The sequence below is a fragment of the Papio anubis genome, chromosome 15, assembly GCF_008728515.1.
Source record: "Papio anubis isolate 15944 chromosome 15, Panubis1.0, whole genome shotgun sequence".
NCBI lineage: Eukaryota > Metazoa > Chordata > Mammalia > Primates > Cercopithecidae > Papio > Papio anubis.
In genome coordinates, this window is record NC_044990.1 from 39,218,669 (window position 1) to 39,236,747 (window position 18,079).

General features: G+C 38.6%; 1 protein-coding gene across 11 annotated transcripts in view; it reads left to right on the top strand.

Annotated features, from left to right (window-relative positions):
- The window catches only part of TDRD3 (tudor domain containing 3), a 244,140-nt gene that overhangs the window by 145,281 nt on the left and 80,780 nt on the right, over nt 1-18,079 (top strand). For all 11 annotated transcript variants that reach the window (XR_002518401.2, XR_002518402.2, XM_017951284.2 and 8 more), the window contains one exon: nt 5,521-5,661. Coding sequence is in view for 9 of the 11 variants with exons in the window: in XM_017951284.2 (XP_017806773.1) it covers nt 5,521-5,661 (141 nt within the window). In the remaining 2 variants the exon portion in view is untranslated. The remainder of the gene's footprint in view (nt 1-5,520; nt 5,662-18,079) is intronic.

Genomic DNA, 18,079 nt, shown 5'->3' on the forward strand with positions numbered 1-18,079 from the left:
GCCATGTTTGCCAGTCTAGGCTCGAACTCCTGACCTTAGGTGATCCGCTCACATTGGCCTTCCAAAGTGCTGGGATTACAGGCATGAGCCACCACACCTGGCTGGGTGTATTTTTTTGTTTTGTTTTGGTTTTGAATTGTTATGTTCCTTATATATTCTAGATATTAACCCCTTGTCAGATGAATAGTTTGCAATTATTTTCTTTCATTCTGTAGGTTGTCTCTTCACTCTGTTGATTGAATTCTTGGCTACACAGAAGCTTTTTAGTTTGATATAATCTCATTTGTCTATTTTTACTTGTGTGCCTGTGTTTTTGTGGTCTTATCCAAAAAATCTTTGCCCAGACCAACCTGAAGCAACAAACCCCTCCCTCTTATATTATTGACAGCCAAAGGTTCTCTTTTTATTATTTTGAATTTTTTGCTTATTTGTAATAGGTGTTTTTCCCAGTTATTTACTGATTTCTTTTAGATTGATAAGAAATTTTAGGTCATAAATTAGTTGCTACATAGATAGACATTTCTTAACCAGTGAGATTGAAATTATTTCCTTTATTCAAAAGGAATAAGAATTCAATTCATTACAGAATGAAGCTTAGCTTATAATTGCTTTCCTATTTAATTTTGAAGTGTAAGTAGTAGTGTTCTTGAATTTTGGTTGTTCTTCCTGCAATGTCTTTCTGTTGTCAGTCTAATGTAGGGGCCAGAAGCACAAGCCCTGGAATCACAGGCTGGAAGCATATCCTGCCGACACCTTTGGATGGTTATTCAGCTTTTTGTATCCCCTGTTTTTTATTTTTTTCATCTGTGAAACTCAGAGATAATAATGGTACCTACTTCATATGTGAGAATTTAAACATTTAGAGCCAATACTACTGCTGCTTGGCACAAATCATAATACTCTTGCTCAAAGCTCTCAATAAACATGAATATTGCTACTCTTTATTTTTTCCTCTATCCAAGGCATACTTTTAAAAAACCAGTTTTACCATTTCTTAAACTAATATGTTTTACATAATTTGCATGAAACATATTTTTTTTCCAGAAATTTATAAAATTACGGAGTTTCAGAATATATTGAGAATATATATTTTTAAAATGATTATAGAAAGATGTTCTTTTGATTTACATTTAACTCAAATGAACTTTTCTACCAAGGATTTTGTTGGATGCAGTTACAGCTGTCTATTTATTGGAGCATAGTTAACCTATTGTAATGTGCTTCTTTTTGTTGTCACAATTGATATTATATTTTCCCATAAATATTTGATAAATAAAGCATCTTAGTTTTTTTTTTTTTTTTTTTTTTACAGCAGACATCAAAACATCTCAATTTATATGTGAGATAATTGATGGAGGCTCAAAACTAACAGACAAACTTGGGACTTGCCCAAGGTTATCCGGTGATAATTGTGGGACTCAATCGATGTAACTTAGAAGATCTCAATCATAGTAATATAAACATACTAAATAAGCAGATTGCAATTTTAAATATAATAGTCTGTTTAGGACTCAAGATAGTGAGAGCTGAGCCAAGATATGAAGGAGGTAAGATAATTAACTACTTGGTTATCTGAGCAAGAGTATTCCAGGCAGAAGGAAAAGCCATGGCAGAGACTGTAAAGCAGGAGCACAGAGAAACAGCAGAGTGACCAGCGGAAGCAGAGAGATCAGAGGGACAAGTAGTAGAAGCTAAAGTCAAGAGAGATAATGGAGGTTTCCTTATGTAGGGCCCTGTAAACTACTGTAAAGACATTATACTTCATTCAAGGAGAAATGGGAGCCTTTGGAATGTTTTGAGCACAGCAGTAACGTCAGCTGACCTATATTCTAAAAGAGTAATTCTAGCTGCTGTGTTCAGACTTGGTTATAGAGAAGGAAAATTGGAAACCAACAAATGGAGAATTATTAAAGTAATCTAGGATTTAAAAAAAAATGATGATGGCTTGGACAAATATAGCAGCTGTGTAGGTAGTGCAGAGTGGTCAGATTTTGGAATTTTGGAGGAGCCATTAGGGTTACTGAGATTGGATACAGGGTACAAGAGAAGATGTGGTATCAAGAATGAATCTAGCCGGGTGCAGTGGCTCACGCCTGTAATCGCAGCACTTTGGGAGGCCGAGGCGGGCGGATCACCTGAGGTCAGGAGTTCAAGACCAGCCTGACCAACATGGAGAACCCTGTCTCTACTAAAAATACAAAATTAGCTGGGCGTGGTGGTGCATGCCTGTAATCCCAGCTACTCAGGAGGCTGAGGCAGGAGAATCACTTGAACCCGGGAGGCCGAGTTTGCAGTGAGCCAAGATTGCGCCATTGCACTCCAGCCTGGGCAACAAGAGTGAAACCCCATCTCAAAAAAAAAAAAATGAATCTAAGGGTTTTACCCAGAGAAATTGGCACATTGGAGTTGCTTGCCTTGAAATGAAGAAGCCTGGAGTGGAGCAGATGTGAGGGGAGGAAGATTTGGTGCTCCATTTTGAACATGTGAATATTGAGGTAGTTACCAGACATGCATGTAGTTTAATAGGCAGTAATAGACATAATGTTTAATAGACAGTAAGATTGAAGAATGAGCTTTAAAATAGATACATGCACTTGAGAGTTGTAGACATATGGATGGCATTGAAAATTATGAGGCCAAATGAGATCACCAAAGGAATGAGTGTTGATAGAGAACAGAAAAAGCTAAGGAATGAACCCTGTAACACTTCAAGTTGAACTTACAGCCTAGATAGCAGAAGTGGAACCAGCCAAGGCATGACCAATAACAGGATAAAAACAGAGAATGAAGAAAATAGATTATGGAGAAGGAAGTGTTAAACTTATCAAAGGCAATTGAAAAGTTATATAAGATGAGCACTTAGAATTAATATAGAATCGAGGAAGTGGTTTATTCCATCCTCATTCCTCTTAACATTCATATGGTTGGTGGTATGATAAATCATATGGGATTAAGATAAAGTATAACCATGCATGTACCAACTGTGTGTGGGTTGATGTGGTCAAAATCTATGTGAGTTCTTTAATGATTATTTCAGTTTTTTTTTTTTTTTTTTTTTTAAATAAGGAAGTAAGCATAGTCAACAGCGACATGAGAGAAGGAGGTTTGAGAAGTGAGGAGAATGTGTAAAATAGTGGTCTAGAAGATTAGGTATATGTATGGGCTAGGGAAATATGGTAAGATTGCTAGACAGCATTAAGGCCCACTTGAGTTTCACACTCATGATGATCTCATGGATGCCTAATTCATATAATATGAACAAAAAGGTGTGGCTCATAAAGGGCAACACCAGTTACCTTATGGGTAATGTTTAGGTTGTGATCGTTCTAGACATTTTATATGAATGAGTATTAACTATTTTAGAGCAGTAAAAAGCAACTCTGAAAATGCTACTTATCCTATTCCTTAATCCATAAAATGGAAAGAAAATTATAAGTAAATGCATCCAGAAGATGGGACTATTTCACTGGCACCAAAGGAAAAAGCACTTTTGGAATTATGGGTTGTAAATTTTGGAAATATATTTAATTTGGAGCAGGTGAGATTCCAGACTTTTCAGGTAATTTTTTTCCAGTATATTAACCAAAATAGTAAATACCATCTATTATTGAGTGTTTGCCATCTGCCAACTACTGAGATAATCACTTCATATCAATGATGTCATTTAATGCTCCCAATATCCCAGTGAGGTAGGTTTTCTAATCCCAGTTTTAAAGACGAAACACCTGAGGCTCTGTGGAAAGTGGAAGTTAAGTGACTTGCCTGAAGGCTAAAGATAGTGGCTGGGCCAAGATAAGTCCCAGCCTTGTCTAGTTCCAAAGCCAGTGTGCTTAACTGTGCTACCTTGTCTCCCAGTCTAATAAATTTTGTATCACATTAATAAATATATTTTTCTAGTTATACAAGTAATGACTATGAAGACATTTCAAATATTTTTTCTTTCTGGGATTCCATAAACCAAAAATTTAATGACTCTAGTAATGAATCTTTGGTGATTGAAGATGTGGTTTTAATTTTGATTTGAGTTAAATGTAAATACTCTAGTTTATCAGCTACCTAATAGAGATACTTAATATGTTATCCATTAGTGCTCATCCAACATTTAAACAAAATTTTCATGTATACTTCTTTGTATTTTATTCTGTATAAAATAATTTTCTAATGTTATATAAATTTATATCTAAGATGTTTCCTTACTGTAATCATTTTAAAACATATTTTAAAATATTGGTCATTGTCTCTAATAAAAATTGTTTTAGTATCTTCTTTTATTATATCTATTAGAACTATAAAAACATTGGCCGGGTGAAGTGGCTCATGCCTGTAATCTCAGCAGTTTGGGAGGGCAAAGTGGGTGGATCATCTGAGGTCAGGAGTTTGAGACCAGCCTGGCCAACCTGGTGAAACCCCATCTCTACTAAAAATACAAAAATTAGCCGGGTGGTAGTGGCACATGCCTGTAATCCCAGCTACTGAGGAGGCTGAGGCTGCAGAATCACTTGAGCCTGGGAGGCAGAGGTTGTGGTGAGCTGAGATCGTGCCACTGTACTCCAGTCTGGGTGACAGAATGAGACCCTGTCTCAAAAAACAAAAAAAAATTATAAAAATATTGTATAACCAAATGTTTCATACTATACAGGTAACAACTGAGGATGCTTTTCAGTTATGAATTTGTATCTTTCCAAACCAACATTCTTTATGTCCTAATCTTTTCCTAATAGTTTTGAAAAACAAAAATAATATCAAATCAAAATTTCAAATTTAATGTCACATATGTTTATTCAAAAAAGATAGGCCAAATAAGAAATACAGACTTAAAAGCTTTTATATGTAGTTGGGAAGAAATGACATATTATCTGATTCATGTAAATAATAAATTAGTAATGAGAGTTTTAATCTAATGTTCAAACTTGTTTACTAAGATTATGCAATCATAATACTGAATTATGGACATAATTTTAACGATTCTAAAGATAACCTTGCCTGGTAGCTGGATTTAGAACCCAACTCTCAAGACAGTAGTCTAAGTATTTTACCTAAAATCATTTTAACAAGTAATCTTCATAATGCTTGTATTATTTTCTTCTCTATAGTTGTACACTCATTTTCATGACTTCCCTTTTATTCACAAATCATGTAATTATTTTTATTGCCTGGCCTGGATTTGTGAATAAAAGGGAAGTCATGAAAATGAGTGTACAACTATAGAGAAGAAAATAATACAAGCATTATGAAGATTAATTGTTTTTGAATAGCAAACATATCTACTAGTCACAATCCCTTTTATTCACAAATCCAGGACAGGCAATAAAAATAATTACATGATTTGTGAATAAAAGAGATTGTGACTAGTAGATATGTTTGCTATTCAAAAAGAATAAGTTAATATTGTATATTTTCATGTAAAACATAATTAAGAAACTTTTAATTACTTCAGTTGTTTTTAGTCATAGCTTAGTTTTTAGAGCTATTTTTAAATGCCGTTTACATACCTCTCTTTTATCTTTCTCTTATCTAAAGACCAAGACATTTGGAGGAGGTGGTGGTGGTGCCAGAAGTAATCTCAATATGAATGCTGCTGGTAACCGAAATAGGGAAGTTTTACAGAAAGAAAAGTCAACCAAATCAGAGGGAAAACATGATGGTGTCTATAGAGAACTGGTAAGGCTAAAGAACCAACCACAAATTTAAAGTGTTACTTCTTTAAATGATTCTTTTATTCTTTCTTACCACCACCACTAGCTTTGTGCAATGTATTATGGATAGATGTTATAACTCTTGAAGGCTTTCATTAAGGATAACAAATCATGAAAAATTTGGAATGTTTGAAAAATAATTTACTTAAAACTTGCATCTCACTTAAATTACTAATAATATATTTTGGAATGGATGATAAAAAGCCATCAAAAGATGATGCATCGAAAACATACATTTTTCTGTGTTTCCCCACCTTCCCCACATTTTTTGTCAAATTTTGTCCAAAGTGATTTTGTTTTGTTTTCTACTGCTTTTTGGGAAGAATATTGTAAAACAAGCATATGTATTATGTGGACCCAATTGCAAAATATTCTTGAATTTTTAAGATAAATGAGTGGAGTCAAACATACTTCTGGCATGCTGCAGTGTTCTCAAATCTAAGGATGTTGGCAAAAATTCATTTTCCTCTGCCTTTAGAGGTTGAATGACTTTGGTTGATTTTTCTCTATAGTGTACAAATTATGCAAAAACAGCTTAAACCATGGGGGTTTATTATTTCATATAACAAGAGTTCAGAGGTAGATGGTTACAAGTGTGGGTAAATTCAGCAGTATAACAATATTAGAGCATTTATGGGTATTTCCATGATTTCTTGGCTTTCTCCTTAGTGTTATGTAACTGCTCAATGGATTGACCTTACCTACTGCCTAAATAGAGCTGATTTATCAAGACAAGGGAATTATAGTAGAGAAAGAGTAATTCATGCAGAGCCAGCTATCGTGAGTGACTGGAGTTTTATTATTGCTTCAAATCAGTCTCAGCGATCATTCAGGGATCAGAGCAGTTTTTTTTTTTTTTTTTTTTTTTTTGAGATGGAGTTTCATTCTTGTTGCCCAGGCTCAGGCTGGAATGCAATGACTCAGTCTTGGCTGACTGCAACGTCCGCCTCCTGGGTTCAAATGATTCTCCTCTCTCAGACTCTTGAGTAGCTGGGATTATAGGCACCTGCCACCACACTCAGCTTTTTTTTAATTTTTATTTTTAGTAGAGACAGGGTTTCACTATATTGGTGAAACTGGTCTCAAACTCCTGACCTCAGGCGATCCACCCACTTCTGCCTCCCAAGGTGCTGGGATTACAGGCGTGAGCCACCATGCCCAGTGGGATCAGAGTTTTTTAAGGACAAATTGGTGGGTGGGAGAAGCCAGTGAGCCAGGAGCACTGATCTTAGGAGCAGTTTGCAGAGGGTCAGAATCTTGTAGCCTCCAGCTGTATAACTCCTAAATCATAATTTCTAATCTTATGACTGTGATGGTTAATACAGAGTGTCAACTTGATTGGATTGAAGGATACAAAATACTGATCCTGGGTGTGTCTGTGAGGATGTTGCCAAAGGAGATTAACATTTGGGTCAGTGACCTGGGAAAGGCAGACCCACCCTTAATCTGGGTGGGCACAATCTAATCAGCTGCCAGTGTACAATATAAGCAGGTAGAAAAATATGAAAAGACAGACTGGCCTAGCCTCCCAGCCTACATCTTTCTCCTGTGCTGGATGCTTCCTGCTGTCAAACATCAGACTCCAAGTTCTTCAGTTTTGGAACTTGGACTGGCTGTCCTTGCTCCTCAGCCTGCAGATAGCCTGTTGTGGGACCTTGTGAGTTAATACTTCATAAACTCCCCTTTATATATATATATATATATTTTCCATTAGTTTTGTCCCTCTAGAGAACCCTAATACGGATTTTGGTACCAGGAGTGGTTCTAGAGGAACAAAATTTTAAGGATGTGGTTCTTTTGTTAGATTTGGGGTTTTTGGAGTTGGCTGCTTACTATAATTAGATCCAAAACTGCTAAGGACTGTACTGCTAATAGTGTGGAGAACACTGATTGTCCTTCGCATGAACTTTTTAGAGAGTTATGCAAAATAAATACATTTGACATTTTTGGTTCATCACTTGTGAGAGGCAAGGAGTTTAGTAACTGTATACATAATACCTTTGACCATATATGGAGAACCAGGGAACAAAATGAAGCTGGTTGGTTGCTCCTAAGTTCAGTGGACAAAGTGATGAAAGAAAATAATGAAAGGCATCCTATCTCCTGGCCTCAGAACAGATACTGAGCCTCAAATCTGCTAAGATTGCGCTGAGTGAGAGCCTTATTGTTACTGGTGGGGTCCTTGTTCTTAGAACTCCCAAGATGGTGGCCGGCTATTTCCAAGATGGTGGCAAGCCTCTTGTTCTCTGACCTGGCCTTCTTGGCCTCATGGATTCTAAGGAATGGAACCTTGGGCCATGCGGTGACTGGTACAGCTCTATTAGAAGTGATGAGTCACAGAAGAAAACCGTGGAACCCAGCTACTGGTGTTCAGCTCAATTAGGACAAACCTGGGACTTAGCCATACAGGAAAAATGGCGAGCCTTTAGCCTGATAGGAAGCGGCAGCTGGCATCCCGCTGGATCAGAAATGCAGTGGACACCTGCTGGATCTGGAGGTGTGGAAGTTAACGGCGGGTCTTCGATGGCGGCGAACAGCAGTGGTGGACGTCAAGTGAAAACTCAGCTTGAGCCATAACAAACATGGACCAGAAGATTGTGCAGTTGCAAGATTTAATAGAGTGAAAACAGAGCTCCCATAAAATGGGAGAGGACCCTAAGGGGGTTGTTGTTTCCAGCTTGAATATCTGGGTTTAGATCCCAATCATTGTCCCTCCCCCTGTCCCGCTGTGCTCTCAGGCGATAGATGATTGGTTATTTCTTTACCTCCTGTTTTTCCTAATTAGCATTTTAGTGAGCTGTCTTTACTACCTGATTGGTCGGGTGTGAGCTAAGTTGCAAGCCCCGTGTTTAAAGATGGGTGCAGTCACCTTCCCCAGCTAGGCTTAGGAATTCTTTGTCGGCCTAGGAAATCCAGCTAGTCCTGTCTCTCATTATCTCCTGTGGAGAAAAAGCTGAAATTGTGGAAAAACAGACACAACTTTTTATCATGCGGGTGGCTGACATGCAGTGAAAGGTGCATGCACAGCCTTGCCAGGTGTCTACTGTTAAAGTGAGGGCATTGATGGGAAAAGAGTAGGACCTTGTAGCTTGGAATGGGGACGTGTGGGTAGACCCTGATGAAGCTGGGGACACTGAGTTTATAAACTCTGATGAATTTTTTTTGCTAGAAGAAATAGCTTCCCCATCCGCAGTAATAGCTTGAGTTTTCTAATTTATTTAAACAGAAATCTGAAGGGCAAACATGGGAATGTATATTCAGGGTGTGAGATAATGGTGAAAGGAACATAGAGTTGGATCAGGCTGAATTTGTTGATTTAGGCCCGCTAAGTAGGGACTCTGCATTTAATATTGCAGCTCTGGGAGTTATAAAATAAAAAGTCTAATAGTTTATTTGCTTGGTTAACTGAAATGTGGATTAAAAGATGGCCCACTGTGAGCGAGCTGGAAATGCCTGATCTCCCTTGGCTTAATGTAGAGGAAGGGATACAAAGGCTTAGGGAGATTGGGATGGTGGAGTTGATTAGTCTCTTTAGACCTACTCATTCCAACTGGGAGGGTCCAGAAGATATACCTTTGACCAACGCCTTGCAAAATAGATTTGTGAGGGCAGCACAGGCCTCTTTGAAGATGCCCTGTAATTGCTCTTCTCTGTATGTCAGAGCTAACAATGTGAACTGCAGTCACTCAACTACAAAATTTAAATACAATGGGAATAATTGGATCCCAAGGTGGCAGGGACCAAGTGGGGGCACTCAACCATCAAAGGCAAGGTTAAGTGTAGCTACTGTAGTGGACAGCAGAGGCAAAATGGAAATCAGAATAATCTGACTTGTGTAGAGCTCTGGCATTGGCTAATTAATCATAGTGTTCCTAGATGTGAAATTGATAGGAAGCCTACTGCATTCCTACTTAATTTAGGCAAGCAGAAAGCTTCTAGGTCTAATGGACAAAAGATAATTTGAATTATGAAAGTAGAGATTTGCAGCCCCTCAATTTTCAGCCAGTTTACAGATCCAGAACCCCTTTAATGAAGGGGAGGCTGGGTCCCGTTGAGGAAGGACCCCGCTACATTACTGACAGTTTATGCAGTGAATCTTTCTCCTATCCTTCTCCAAGGAGACCTCCAGCCTTTTACCAGAGTAACTGTGCACTGGGGAGAGAGAAATGATCAAACATATCAGGGACTACTGGAAACTGGCTCTGAGCTGATGTTGATTCCAAGGGACCCAAAATGTCATTGTGGCCCCCCAGATAAAGTAGGGGCTTTTAGACGTCAGGAAATTAATGGAATTTTAGCTCAGGTCCAAATTACAGTGGATCCAGTGGGTACCTGGACTCATCCTGTGGTCATTTCCCCAGTGCCAGAATGCATAATTAGAATAGACATACTTAGCTGCTGGCAGAATCCGCACATTGGCTCCCTGACTGGTAGGGTGAGGGCGTTTATGGTGGAAAAGGCCAAATGGAAGCCATTAGAGCTGCCTCTACCTAGAAAAATAGTAAATCAAAAACAATATTGCATCCCTGGAGGGATTGCGGAGATTAGTGCCACCATCAAGGACCTGAAAGACATGGGTGGTGATTCCCACCACATCCCCATTCAACTCTCCCATTTGGCCTGCTCAGAAGACAGATGGATCTTGGAGAATTACAGAGGATTATCAAGTGGTGACTCCAATTGCAGCTGCTGTACCAGATGTGGTTTCATTGCTTGAGCAAATTAACACATCTCCTGGTACCTGGTATGCAGTCATTAACTTGATAAATGCCTTTTTCTCCATTCTGGTCCATAAGGCCCACCAGAAGCAATTTGCCTTCAGCTGGCAAGGCCAGAAATATACCTTTACTGTCCTTCCTCAGGGGTATATCAACTCTGGCTTTGTGTCATAATTTTATTCAGAGAGAACTTGATTGCTTTTCACTTTGCAATATATCACACTGGTCCATTACACTGATGACATATGCTGATTGGATCCAGTGAGCATGAATTAGCAAACACAGTGGGCTTATTGGTAAGATATTTGCATGCCAGAGGATGGGAAATAAATCCAACTCAAAATTCAGGGATGTTCTGCCTCAGTAAAATTTCTAGGGGTCCAGTGGTGTGGGGCGTGTTGAGATTCCTTCTAAGGTGAAGGGTAAGTTGCTGTATTTGGCCTCTCCTATAACCAAGAAAGAGGCATAGTGCCTAGTGGGCCTATTTGGATTTTGGAGGCAACACATTCCTCATTTGGATGTGTTACTCTGGCGCATTTATTGAGTGACCCAAAAGGCTGCTAGTTTTGAGTGGGGTCTAGAACACGAGAAGGTTCTGCAACAGGTCCATGCTGCTGTGCAAGCTGCTCTGCCACTTGGGCCATATGACCCAGCAGATCCAATGGTGCTTGAGTTGTCAGTGGCACAGACACTAGTTGGAGCCTTTCGCAGGCCCCCATAGGTGAATCACAGCAGAAGTCTCTGGAGTTTTGCAGTAAGACCCTGTCATCTTCTGTGGATAACTGTTCTTTTTTTGATAGACGGCTCTTGGCCTGTTACTGGGTTTTGGTGGAAACTGAACATTTGCCTGTGGGTCATCGGGTCACCATGCAACCTGAACTGCCTATCATGAACTGGGTGCTTTCTGACTATCTCACCATAAAATGTCCCATGCACAGCAGCATTCCGTCATCAAATGGAAGTGGTATATGTGATTGGGCTTGAGCAGGTCCTGAAGGCACAAGTAAGTTACATGAGGAAGTGGCTCAAACGCCAATGGTCTCCACTCCTGCCATCCTGCCTTCTTTCCCCCAGCCTACACCAGTGGCCTCATGAGGAGTCCCTATGATCAATTGACAGAGGAAGAGAAGACTGGGGCCTAGTTCACAGAGGTTCTGCACAATATGCAGGCACCACCTGAAAGTGGACAGCTGCAACCTACAGCTCTTTTCTAAGACATTTCTGAAGGATAGCAGTGAAGGGAAATCTTCCCACTGGGCAGAACTTCAAGCAGTGCACCTAGTTGTGCACTTTGCATTTAAGGAGAAATGTCGAGATGTGCAATCATATACTGATTCATGGGCTATAGCCAACGGTTTGGCTAGATGATCAGGGACTTGGAAGAAGCATGATTGGAAAATCAGTGACAAAGAAATTTGGGAAAGAGGTATGTTGATGGACCATTCTGAGTGGTCAAAAACTGAAGATGTTTGTATCCCATGTGAGTGCTAACCAATGGGTGACCTCAGCAGAGGAGGATTTTAGTAATCAAGTGGATAGGATGACCCATTCTGTGGACACCACCTCAGCCTCTGTTCCCAGCCACCCCTGTTATATCCCAATGTGACCAGGAACAAAGTGGCCATGGTGGGAGGGAGGGAGGTTATGCATGGACTCAGCAACATGGACCTCCACTCACCAAGGCTGACCTGGCTATGGCCACTGTTGAGTGCCCAATTTGCCAGCACCAGAGACCAATACTCAGCCCTCAATATGGCACTGTTCCTTGGGGTGATCAGCCAGCTACCTGTTGGCAGGTTGATTATATTGGACATTTTCCATCATGGAAAGGGCAGAGATTTGTTCGCACTGGAATAGACACTCACTATCTGCCTAAGTAATTTCTTCTTATCTCCTGTATCATTCCCCACTCTGGAGTGGTAACCCTAACTGCTGTTACGGGGTGTTGGACGATGACTCTTTTGGCTGATTCCTGCTGAAAAGAGGCATTGTGCAGGGAACAACAGCTAAGGCTCCTCCTAGGGTCAATTTAAAGGTCCTTGGAAGAAAGGCATGTACATGTGTTGTTCTGTCTACAGCACCATTTGGAGTTTGATTGCTGTCAGCCATTCCAATGGGTTGTAATACTGGTTTGCTTCCACCAGATGTTGCTGAAACACTAATATAAATGGAACATGCCTTTTGGGATAAGTGGCATTGGATTTGGATGGCTAGAGTAACTTCAGTGTTAACCTTGGCTAAATCTTTTCTGCAGTTATTAATTCCATGCTTAAACTTTCCAGCTTGTCCTAAACATCCTTCTTTTTAAACAACCAATGATTCTTTCTAGGACAAGTGTTTACCATCCGTAAAATCCTTTTATGACTTCCCCAAACCATCCACAGCTTGCTTAAACCTTCTAACTTGTCCTAAACATCCCTCTTTTAAACAACCAACTATTCTCTTTAGGACAAGTACTTACTATACAAGATCCTTTCTTATATAAAATCTCTTTCCTTTATAACCTTATTTGCATAGCCAGAGTGTGACATATTACCAAACCCAACACAGTTCTAGGAGATTCATTGATAGTGAAATTTTTGTGCTTCTTTTTTGTTGGTAATTATTATTCCTGCTATTAGGATAACAATTAAGCAAAATACTATAGCAATGGAAACTGTCTGATATTCCAGTTAGAAGGTGGTTACTTGTATAACCTTACTGCAAATAGTAGAGTGAGTATAGCAACTCCCACAAGTGTTGTATAGTACGTAATTTCCATCTAAAATTTTACTTGCTAAGATACAGAATTTCCCTTTGGGAGTCTATGAAGTTCCTTGGTTTTATCTTCCCAAACGAACCTCTGGGTTATGGACACCCTACTCACTTTCATTACGTGGCAGAATTTGGAGGATAATTGTCCAGAACTAGGATGTTGATACAGATTTTTACATTAGCCATCCCTTTTTGTTTCTTCCAAGCTACAGGAGATTACCACTTGATTTCACAGGAATAAGCAGGGTTAGTCTGAAATGTCAGCAAAATAAACTAAAAAAATTAATGAGACTGGAATTTAATGACAAATGTATAAGCTTTGGAGCATAATTTTTCTCTTTCTAGTCCTTTTGGTAAAAACAAATTATGATAGGACTGTATTTTTTGTAGAATAAACTTTAGTCTTATACTTGGCCTGATTATTTGCATAAAGTACATCAAGAATGATTATTTCTATATAGGCCTTTTGGATTGTCTTTGATGAAACTCTGTTCCACAAGGAACCTCAGATAAGATCTTTTAAAGCTGAGCTCAGCCATGGGTTTGTATCTTCAGATACCAGTGAGTTGGGTGATCCTCTCCTCTAAAGGTCCCAGGATAAACTGGGAGCTCCTGGTCCTGTTAGAAAGTGACATTCTTTACTGACCACAGGTCAGGAACCCTGTACAGGGACTATATATATATATATAGGTATGAGGCCAGTTCTCTCCATGGGAATTTTATTGTCTCTGCAAGTTGAGACTGACTCCTTAAAGAGAAGCATATCCTTCCAGTCAAAGCCTTGGTAGAATAACCAGTTTTTCTAATTGTGTCCTGTTGCAAAAGGAAAATGGATTCTTATTGAACTGATGCAAACTATACATTGCAATAACTTAATACTCAGAGATAGTTTTGAAATTCTAGAGGAACCAGGCAGAGAGAAACAAACATGCTCCAAACTTTGTTGACAGGAGTACAGCTTATTCAATTATTAAAGGCCATAAATAGTTCAAAATAAGTTTCCTTGACTCTGAAAGACAAACAAGGATCATCAATATTGTAAGAAAAATAAAAAAGATTGCTTTAGCTTTCTGAGTTTAGTCCATTTAGTTAACTTCTGTTTTGCTTGATACTTGTGAACATATCAGTTCTTCTTGAATCCTGTACCTTCTCTATTCCAGTGTTACAATCTTCAAAGCTATTAGAGAGCACTGGTTAAAGTTGTATAGCTTGATTGTAACCTATCTTTTGAGAAGGAACAAAGCAAGACACGAATTGTCTGCAAATGACAACATTTTCAGGGTAGTTAGAGTTAAAAACGTGACTGATGAAGTTTAGTTATCTGTGGTGTACAGTAACTTGACAACCTTAATTATGATTAATAGCGTATACTTAGACATTAGAATTTTAGAAATTCCATACAATTTTGGAACATATTTTAGTATTATTCACCAAAATATAACTTAAGATTGCACATCATTTCAGCAATATCATGTAACTAAACGTGTCAAACAATCCTGTTTACCTCTTCTCTGGATGTATCAGGGGCCCTCTGAACCATCCAGAAAGCAAGGTTTCAGTAAAGAAAATTTTAAAATTTGAAGTTTGATTTTGGGACGCCTGTTAAATGTTGGAGGGCTTAAAACACTTGATGTTATGAAATAGAATTCCATATTGCTCAAAAGGCAAAAGTCTTTCATTAGCCTTTACTATTACATGAGAATCCTCTTGAAAGCCAAATTGTACCCTTGCGTTAGTTTATTAATCTTAACCCCAATTGGTTTAAACAAAACCTTATAGATGATTCCATCTAATCTTAACCAGTTTGACTGTAAGTGAAATCTTTACAATCCTTTTATAACACTTTTTGCTAAAGGGCAGTTTGGCATCAGAAGAAAACCTTGTTGTGCTTTTATTTCGATGCTCAATTTATGAAAAGATCATATAATACTTTTTTGAATTTAGTTAATGTTTATGCATTTTTTGCAAAATTAATTTTTAAAATTTTAGAATTTTAAAAATCTTTTTATAACTTGCTGAAACCTCTAGCTTTATCTTATCAAATCTAAGATAATCACTCGTCACTGGCAAAATTTACATTTTCATGCTTTCTTATGATCTTTTACTAGAAAACACATTTTACTGTTTTTATACACCTTGCATGTAAAACTGTTTAGTGGTCTCTAATACATGTTGCAATGTAAACTCTTAGCAGCTTTTACATTTGGTGAAAAACCTTGTTAGTAAGCAATTTTAATTGTCTACCAGGTATGGAGCCTAGGACCCAGACAAAAGGGAAGATAAGGTCTGACTCTTTCCAGCATCTAACTCCGTATGTCCCAGGCCTTGCCTATCTATAAAGCAGACAGTTTACAACCTTGAAACATTTAGCAAACCTAGTACCTAAACTCGTATGATTTAGACCACATATTTGCATTTTGATGACACTTGCATTTTACCATCCTTAAGCCATTTTGTTTCTTTTTTTTTTTTTTTTAATTATACTTTAAGTTCTAGGGTACATGTGCATAACGTGCAGGTTTGTTACATATGTATACTTGTGCTATGTTGGTGTGCTGCAACCATCAACTCATCAGCACCCATCAACTCGTCATTTACATCAGGTATAACTCCCAATGCAATCCCTCCCCCCTGCCCCCTCCCCATGATAGGCCCCGGTGTGTGATGTTCCTCTTCCCAAGTCCAGGTGATCTCATTGTTCAGTTCCCACCTATGAGTGAGAACATGCGGTGTTTGGTTTTCTGTTCTTGTGATAGTTTGCTGAGAGTGATGGTTTCCAGCTGCATCCATGTCCCTACAAAGGACACAAACTCATCCTTTTTTATGGCTGCATAGTATTCCATGGTGTATATGTGCCACATTTTCTTAATCCAGTCTGTCTCTGATGGACATTTGGGTTGATTCCAAGTCTTTGCTATTGTGAATAGTGCCGCAATAAACATACGTGTGCATGTGTCTTTATAGCAGCATGATTTATAATCCTTTGGGTATATGCCCAGTAATGGGATGGCTGAGTCATATGGTACTTCTAGTTCTAGATCCTTGAGGAATCGCCATACTGTTTTCCATAATTGGTTGAACTAGTTTACAATCCCACTAACAGTGTAAAAGTGTTCCTATTTCTCCACATCCTCTCCAGCACCTGTTGTTTCCTGACTTTTTAATGATTGCCATTCTAACTGGTGTGAGATGGTATCTCATTGTGGTTTTGATTTGCATTTCTCTGATGGCCAGTGATGATGAGCATTTTTTCATATGTCTGTTGGCTGTATGAATGTCTTCTTTTGAGAAATGTCTGTTCATATCCTTTGCCCACTTTTTGATGGGATTGTTTGCTTTTTTCTTGTAAATTTGTTTGAGTTCTTTGTAGGTTCTGGATATTAGCCCTTTGTCAGATGAGTAGATTGCAAAAATTTTCTCCCATTCTGTAGGTTGCCTGATCACTCTGATGGTAGTTTCTTTTGCTGTGCAGAAGCTCTTTAGTTTAATTAGATCCCGTTTGTCAATTTTGGCTTTTGTTGCCGTTGCTTTTGGTGTTTTAGACATGAAGTCCTTGCCCATGCCTATGTCCTGAATGGTATTACCTAGGTTTTCTTCTAGGGTTTTTATGGTACTAGGTCTAACCTTTAAGTCTCTAATCCATCTTGAATTAATTTTCGTATAAGGAGTAAGGAAAGGATCCAGTTTCAGCTTTCTACTTATGGCTAGCCAATTTTCCCAGCACCATTTATTAAATAGGGAATCCTTTCCCCATTTCTTGTTTCTCTCAGGTTTGTCAAAGATCAGATGGCTGTAGATGTGTGGTATTATTTCTGAGGACTCTGTTCTGTTCCATTGGTCTATATTTCTGTTTTGGTACAAGTACCATGCTGTTTTGGTTACTGTAGCCTTGTAGTATAGTTTGAAGTCAGGTAGCATGATGCCTCCAGCTATGTTCTTTTGACTTAGGATTGTCTTGGTAATGCGGGCTCTTTCGTGGTTCCATATGAACTTTAAAGCAGTTTTTTCCAATTCTGTGGAGAAACTCATTGATAGCTTGATGGGGATGGCATTGAATCTATAAATTACCTTGGGCAGTATGGCCATTTTCACCATATTGATTCTTCCTATCCATGAGCATGGTATGTTCTTCCATTTGTTTGTGTCCTCTTTTATTTCACTGAGCAGTGGTTTGTAGTTCTCCTTGAAGAGGTCCTTTACATCCCTTGTAAGTTGGATTCCTAGGTATTTTATTCTCTTTGAAGCAATGGTGAATGGAAGTTCATTCATGATTTGGCTCTCTGTTTGTCTGTTACTGGTGTATAAGAATGCTTGTGATTTTTGCACATTAATTTTGTATCCTGAGACTTTGCTGAAGTTGCTTATCAGCTTAAGGAGATTTTGGGCTGAGACAATGGGGTTTTCTAAATATACAATCATGTCATCTGCAAACAGGGACAATTTGACTTCTTCTTTTCCTAACTGAATACCCTTGATTTCTTTCTCTTGCCTGATTGCCCTAGCCAGAACTTCCAGCACTATGTTGAATAGGGGTGGTGAGAGAGGGCATCCCTGTCTTGTGCCAGTTTTCAAAGGGAATTTTTCCAGTTTTTGCCCATTCAGTATGATATTGGCTGTGGGTTTGTCATAAATAGCTCTTATTATTTTGAGATACCGAATTTATTGAACATTTTTAGCATGAAGGGCTGTTGAATTTTGTCAAAGGGCTTTTCTGCATCTATTGAGAAAATCATGTGGTTTTTGTCTTTGGTTCTGCTTATATGCTGGAGTACGTTTATTGATTTGCATATGTTGAACCAGCCTTGCATCCCAGGGATGAAGCTCACTTGATCATGGTGGATAAGCTTTTTGATGTGCTGCTGGATCTGGTTTGCCAGTATTTTATTGAGGATTTTTTGCATCGATGTTCAT